The sequence below is a fragment of the Gavialis gangeticus genome, unplaced genomic scaffold (assembly GCF_001723915.1).
Source record: "Gavialis gangeticus isolate Ggan-Ray unplaced genomic scaffold, GavGan_comp1, whole genome shotgun sequence".
NCBI lineage: Eukaryota > Metazoa > Chordata > Crocodylia > Gavialidae > Gavialis > Gavialis gangeticus.
In genome coordinates, this window is record NW_017728957.1 from 629,119 (window position 1) to 636,851 (window position 7,733).

The following is a 7,733-nucleotide window of genomic DNA, read 5'->3' on the forward strand; positions in this document are numbered from 1 at the left end:
GATCGCCCGCCTGTCTTCAGGTGTGGATGCTTTGCCCCAGAGTTTGGCATCATTGGCAAACTTGGCCAGTCTGCTCCTGATTCCAATGTCCACATCATTAAGGAAGATGTTGAACAATATGGGTCCAAGGACAGAGTCTTGGGGGACCCCACTGGTCACAGGACACCATGATGAGTGACTTCCGTCAACCACCACGCTCTGGGTCTGACCACGGAGCCAATGTCTCAGCCAGTAGATCATGGTGGACCCAAGGCCACAATTGGCCAGTTTTGCCAAGAGGTGATCATGGGATACCAGATCGAAGGCTTTTTTGAAGTCAAGATATATGACATCAATCTCTTCTCCATTGTCCAGGTGATAGAGTAAGTCATGGAAACACAGAGTGTCCAGGAAGTATGGTATCCTCGCAGACAGTCTGGGTGAAGCAGCAGGAACTTTTCGTGTGGCAGGACAGCAACAAGTCTCAGCCCCAGAGCCTTTTTGGCAAATAGTTCCTTATAAAAGTGCCTGTAACTACTGTAATAAAGTGTTGTTTCCCCACCATAAGCTTCATCAGGATACTACAGGCTGCATGCAGTGCTCATTTGACTTGCTCCATTGAGCACAAGCTACAGTGCTCAGCTAATAGCTATGGCTGCGAGAGGACTAGCACAGCACTCTGTCCCTTTTGCTGGGCAAGAGACAAGCCCCAGTCATTCTGGCAGCCATAAGCAAGCAGGAGGTGTGCTCTGATATTCCTCTCTGTCTCTGTTTCAGTGCAGAAAAGTCAACTTCCCTACATCAGACACCCCCACCAATTTTGGAGGGCTATTTACTTGTGTATGGTATACGAGTAAATATGGTATGTCCCTAGCATCAGTGGGTAGGGGCAGATCCAGTACTTACCAAAGCAAGTTGCAGGAGAAGCCACGGGCACTGCAGAGGCTGCTGAATCTCCTCCCAGCATCTCCACCTCCCAGTGTGCACAGATCACGTTGCTGGAGCCTCTGGGGACTTTTTAAAAATGCCCAAAGCACATAAGAATCCCCCCTCCATGCTCAGAGGCATGCCTCTCCTCTCTCCCCTCTCTCTGTCTGCTGCCATTGCCTTCCCTTTGTCCCAGGCGAGGGGGAAGTTTCAAAGCTGACCCTGCCTGTTCTAGCTGGGCTGCACAGAGGCTGGGCTCATCTGGGAAGAGAGACAGTATTAGTGGCTGAGCACTTAAATGTCTGCTCTCCAGGGAACCCCCACTCCCTTTGCCCCTCCCAACTCATTGCTGTTGCTGTCACTGTTCCCAGCTGGGTCCAGTGCCTGCACAGCTTTGCTGGAGAGGGCAGGAGTGGCTTTGAAACTTCCTCTGCTCCTGGGGCAGCAAGCAAAGCAGCAGTGGCAGGAAGGAGTGGAGTTGGGAAGAAAGAGGGGAGGGTGTGCCTTTTAAGCATGGAGCGGAAGGGAAGATTCTTATGTACTTTGGGAACTTTAAAAAGTCCCCAGAGGTGCTCATGGCATGGCCCAGTCCAGCAGGGGTTTGCAGCCAGGTTACTGCACCCCCTCTGGATCTGCCCCTGCCAGTGGGCATCCGCGAAGCCTGTTCAAGAGAAATGTAGCTTGTTTAGTGCCCCTTCCTCTGGTCTAAAGGGGTTGTGTAGCCCCAAGAGATAAATTTGAGCACGTGAAGGTGCACGTTATTTCAGTGGCTGTAGTGAAATGAATGCTCTGGGTGATGGAAGACCATGATCCCTTGCACGGTACATGGGAGAATGTGTTCTTGTGTGGCCACGCCATTATTTTAAACACTGTGCAGTGCAGAGAAAATGCACTGTTACTGTTACACAGACGCACTGAAACTTGGGATTCTCCGCAACACCTCCTACTGGATCAGATTTCACAGACACAGGTATGGAAGTGTGACCCATCAGCCACCAGCTGGGCTCAACATAGGAGTAACTGGGTGAAATTACATGTCTTTGGGAGGCAGTAAGCCAGACTAAATGATCAATCTGTCCACCCTGGTCTTAACCTGAGAATCAAGACAGGCCAATTGTGTGTTTTGGGAGAAGCATGATTTTGAGTTTCCTGACCATTGTGCTTTTAAAACTCTATCCATAATTCTGGATACGATTAACACTAGTTCTTAATTGCATTGTATCTGTGCAGTAGAGACCAGGTCCTATTTAATCTATTAGGTGCCTAAGTGGCTTAAGAAGTCCCTACTTTTGTAACATGCCATCATGTTACCCTTTAAGGCTAAGTCACCAAAGTGGTAGCAAGAAGGGACCACTTCTTCTTCCTTTTGTGTTTGCTCAAATCCCTGCAAACAGCTGAGTGGAACAGGTTCACACTTGGGCACCTAATAGGTAGAGTAGAACAAGGCTATAAGTAGTCTTAATGCGCTTGGATCGTAAAATAGTTGTGACTTGATGAACTGGTAGCTCCATTCACAGTTGAATTTATAATGACCTGTTTTAATGCCCAGGTGAATTGTCCCAAAGAAGAAGTATCAAGATATTGTGGGAAGCAAAATGCCTTACTGAAAGCGTATCTGTTCAGGTAAATCAGCGGAGTGTCATTGTATGGTAGGGACTACAGAAAACACTGGATTGTTCCTGAATATGACTCTGTTAAAAGGTGTTAAGAAAACCCTGTGACACAGTGGGTCCAGAAGAAATGTAACAGTGGGTATATATCCAACTTGGGTAGGGTTGCTAACCCTCCAGAATTGCCCTGGAGTCTCCAGGAATTAGATACAAGTCTCCAGGAGACTGCTGAGAGTCACTCAGGAGATAAATAATAGGACATTCATTAAAATAAATATTAAAAGTTGAATATGACTTATACAGTAGTCTAGTGGGTTTTTAAAATGTAATAGTAATGTGCATTTGCCTTCCTGATGTAAAGTGTACTCACTGTAATCCATAACTGATGCATGCGGGCATAACGGTACTCCAGAAACCTGGAATAAATTCAAACAAGTTGGCAACCCTAGATTTGGGTGGAGAGCTGTGACAAGACCCTGCTTCAGCTTGTAGCTGGTTTGCTGCATTCTTCTGAGGATGCAGGGAGGAAACCTCTGCCTTCCAGGGAAGACTTGGCATGAAAGATGCCAGGTGCAAATCTTGGCTTTGGTGGATAGGAAAATGGGGTGTGAAGGGACCTCCTGCATCACTGACCCTCAACATTTCATCTCCTTCAGAAACCAGTCAAGGTGCCTCTTAAACCCGGTTAGGTTGTTTGTTACTGTTGGGAGGCTGTTTTGGCACCTTGTTGCTCTGGTGGTTCTTCCGAACTCCACTCCACGTGTCTTCCCGGCCAGGTGGATTGGAAACTGAAAGTCTTGCCTACTTTTTCTTGGCATATGGGGCTCACTGGGAAAATACAGTGGGCTCCATCTGTCACTGGTGTAGTTGGCTTCAATAGAGCCGTCTCACTTGGTACCAGTGAAGGATGTGGCCCTGTATCCCTGGAAGGATGTCAGAGGAAGAGCTCTGGGAACAGAACTGGATGAGTCAGTTGGAAGGCATTTGGGTACCTCGTGGTTAGACCTTACAAGAGCTACCTGGGAACATTTAATACAATTTTCCTGATGGAAATACATTTCTTGACATTATCCTGGATGAAATGGCTATTTCTCTGAGCCAGCTGCAGCCATTGGACACAGTTTGAAAGAGGCGCTAGAGCAAGTGTTGTTGTCTAACAAGCAAGGGAGTTTAAGGAGAATGGGGAAGATGACTAGACTGTAGGATTTCACAGTGGGGGAGATAACGGGCAGCATCTCCCATAATGGATTATAATCATGTGACTCCTGTGACATACAAATGGAGCAGAGTGGAAGCTGGGGTACATTATGGGAAATGTAGTCCAGCCTTAGAGTCTAGCCCTTAGATGAGAATGGGGATGGGGAGACATGAAGGTGTTTTGAACAAAAAGTCCCTGAAGTGCTACGGCCAGCTTGGCTGCTTTTGGTTCCTCTTGGAAATGAAATATCTTATTTGTTTTCTTAATAGGAAAACTTGAAACGTTTTGGCAAAATGCAGGTTTTTTCTGTGGAAAGTTTTTGCCTTGGCCTTTGAGAACATTATGCTGGAGAATTCCCAGCCGGTGCTACTGTACAGGCGGCAACCATAGCCTGGCCATGAAAGGGGGCTGTGTACCACGCCGAACGTACATTTGCACCCACTGAAGTTAGGTTGAAGACTCCCATGGACTTCTGTGGTCTTTGGTTTTGATCCAGAAACAGACTTCTGCTCTTTGAGGTGTTCCTGCTGAGTTGTTTAACTAAGACATGTGCTCTAGAAATGTAGGAATAACCCCAGGGCTGATCCTGTATTATCAGAGCAGAAGCCTCTTGAACATCATGTAATGGGACTTTTTAAAAGCATCTTAAGAGATTTAGGCCCTCAGCTCCCATTAACTTTAGACTCATGTTGCAAGAATGCTTTATTCTTCTCTTCCAGTGGTTTCTTTTGCTGAGGAGCCTCTTATATGCTCTCAGAAGTGCAGGAACTCTGAGGTCTGGGTTTTGCCAGCAGTCAGACATGTTGATTGCAATGGTACTTGTTTGCTTTAAAAGAAAAGATACTGAGAAACAGTGAGCACAGCTAAAATGATGAATAACCCAGGCATCTGTCTGTCTTGTCTATCTGTGTTCTTTCTTGGCTTGTCTTCCCCAGAGGGAACATATTGCTCAGAGAATTCCCTACGGATGCCTTGTTCAACGTGAACGCTATAGTAGCCAACGTCCTGTTGTAAGTGGAGACCAGCGCCATCCATGTGAATCATTTCCTTTGTACTTACATTTGTTGCTTGCCCTCTTTCTATTTGGTGCACTTAGGCCAGACTAGCCTATTAGGTGGACAAACTGAACAGTAGCCCAGGGTGGAGGAATCGGGGAAGTTCCCAGGGGAAGGAATTGAGGAGAAGTTCTTGAGTTATTGGTGGCTTTGATTGGTTGCCATGTTTAGCTATGCAAACATGGTGGAGGAGAGCAGCAAAATTAATTTTGTCTAGAACAGTAAAATAGCTCCATCTGGACCAGTAGTTTGGCCAGGCAAAGTCTCTACCCACAATGTGAGTTGTAGGTGTGAATCCAAGCGCTTGTTCTCTGTTCCTGATTTGCAAGTGCAGGTGGAGATGCAGAGATACCCACCTGTAGTGGTTCAGTGAGTGCAGGTTTTCTTTTTCCCCTTTAAATGAGACCAGTATGAATTAGATTTGTGTGTCTCCGCAGTGCACTTCTCTTTAATGAAGTTAAATATATTGCGTCACCTGTGGATCATCAGAATCTAGAAAATTCCCTGAAGGGAAGACTGAATGTCGTCTTTGCCTATGTACCAGCGATTGGAACAGCAGGTACTACATTTATCCATTCATTTCATTTCCTGTCGGTAAGATTTTACTTTGGTTGTACAGGACTGAGTTTCTGACCCAGTCCGGCATCCCAACACAACCAGAAGTGTAGGGTTGGAAGGACCCCAACAGCTCATCTAGGCCATTTCCTAGAGGCAGGATCAGACGTACCTAGACAATCTCTGGCAGATATTTTGCTTGGCTTCACTGTTGAAACAGTCTCTTTCACCATGAATATTTTACGGACAGGCTCACAAATCAAGTGGATAAATAGATACCGATGTTTTCTTGACTACTGATGTTGAAAACTGGTTCAGGGTATGTGTGCGCTGGGAGTGAGATGGGATCAGAACATACTGTATTTTCTTACGTGGATATGCATATTCCCTGTTATAAATTGAGACACATTTTATAATTGAGGAAATACCGCAACAGTGGTTTTTGCCACTTTAAACCTCTTGCTACCTGCTGGCTGGGGACCTTTTTATTTTATTTTTTCCTCACCCTGCTCCCCTTCCCAGCAAAGACTCTAAAGGAAAGAACTCGTTTCCTTCTTTATTATGACTTTCAAAAAACAAGGTACATGTTTTATTCAGGGATACGTTATATGGTATGCATTAGACTACCTACCCCATATGGACCAGAACACATTTTGTTTCAGAGCACAGAGCAGTCATGGAAGCGGCTTTTGTGTACGGTACTGCTCACCAGTTTATTCTAACCACTGAAGTGTTGCTGCTGAAGAGTGTCAGGTATGTACAGCCCACGGAGAAAGGGGTTTGTCTGAACTTGCTCTGTTTTTGTGTTAGGCCATGTCTGTGCCCCCTCTCTGCAGAACCTGGAGCTAAAGGTGATAAATGAGCCCTGTCTACTTTCTCCTGCTCCATGCATGCTAAAGTCTGGCCATTGGCAAAGTAAATGCCTTAGAAGGGTCCTGAGGCTTGTTTGGGAGGCAGTCCTGAGCTTGGCTTGGAGGTAGTATAGATGTATTTCCCTACTGGCTTTGTCATCTTTTTTGGATTCCCAATCCTAAACATTTACTAATAAAAGTCAATCTCATATAGCCTCACAGGGCTGGGCAGGAAGTGAGAACCTTGCTTTTGATACCTGCCCGAGAGTATGCCCACAGGTGGCCCCATTGCAAGGGTTCATTGCAGAGGAAATGGCCTTGAGCACTTGCTGTCTGTGTGCAAGGGGTAGGATGGGGTCAGAGTACACTGTATTTTCTTGCATACAACATGCAACTTCCCTCCCTTCCCCCCAGATTCAGCTGCTGGAAATTTAGGTTCACATTGTCACCACTTTGGTTCTTGCAGCAGTGGCACAAGCCTTTGTCTTTGTGCCCAACTGAAAGTGTTCATAGAATCATAGAAAATGAGGGTTGAAGGGACCTCCAGGAGGTCACATCTAGTCCAACCACCTGCTCAAAGCAGGACCAGCCCCAACTACATCATCCCAGCCAGGGCTTTGTCCAGCAGGTCAAAGATGGAGACTCCACCACCTGTCTAGGTAACCTGTTTCAGTGTTTTACTACTCCCCTGGTGAGAGTTTTTCCTAATATCCAACCTAAACCTCCCTTGCTGCAACTTGAGACCATTGCCCCTTGCTCTGTCATCTGCCACCACTGAAAACAGTCCAGCTCCATCCTCTTTGCAACCTCCTGGCAGGGAGCTGAAGGCTGCTGTTAAATCCCTTCTCAGTCTTCTCTCCAGACTAAATAAGCCCAGTCCCCTCAGCCTCTCCTCACAGGTCATGTGCCCCAGCCTTCAAACCGTTTTTGTTCTCCTCCATTGGACCCTCTCCAATTTGTCCACATCCTTTCTGTAGTAGGGGGGCCCAAAACTGGACACAGGACTCCAAATGTGGCCTCCCCAGAGCTGAATAGAGGGGAAGAATCACTTCGATCTGCTGGCAGCACTGCTACTAATGCAGCCCAGTATGCTGTTAGCCTTCTTCTCCACTGGGGGCTTATATTTGACTTACTGTCCACTGTCACCCCCATGTTCTTATCTACAGAGCTGCTGCCCAGCCAGTCAGCCCCCAGCCTGTCCCAGTGCATGAGGTTGTTGCGTCCTAAATGCAGGACTTTCTACTTAAATTCACAGATGCTAGGGTCGGAAGGGACCTCAATAGATCATTGAACCTCATGAGATTTTTTTGGTCCAAACCTCCAGTTTGTTGAAGTCTCTCTGAAGAGGGACACGTTTGAGGAATCTCACCAGTTTGTGCAGCAAATGACAACAGTTGACAAGGAGGGACACATGAGCCTGACTGCCTGTTTTGCAAACACAGGCAGTCTTCAGACTTTTATGACACAATTGGTTCCTGAAAACCACAAAACATTGTAACTTGGAACCAATTTTCTCATAAAAAAACAATGTTATAAATGGGGGATTGGTTCCTGAACC

At 46.5% G+C, this 7,733-nt stretch overlaps 1 protein-coding gene across 3 annotated transcripts in view; it reads left to right on the forward strand.

Moving 5' to 3' along the window:
• TXNDC16 (thioredoxin domain containing 16) overlaps positions 1 to 7,733 on the forward strand; it is a 76,875-nt gene that overhangs the window by 21,867 nt on the left and 47,275 nt on the right. For all 3 annotated transcript variants that reach the window (XM_019502316.1, XM_019502236.1, XM_019502404.1), the window contains 4 exons: positions 2,456 to 2,529; positions 4,650 to 4,724; positions 5,207 to 5,328; positions 5,987 to 6,077. In XM_019502316.1, the coding sequence (XP_019357861.1) occupies positions 2,456 to 2,529; positions 4,650 to 4,724; positions 5,207 to 5,328; positions 5,987 to 6,077 (362 nt within the window). The remainder of the gene's footprint in view (positions 1 to 2,455; positions 2,530 to 4,649; positions 4,725 to 5,206; positions 5,329 to 5,986; positions 6,078 to 7,733) is intronic.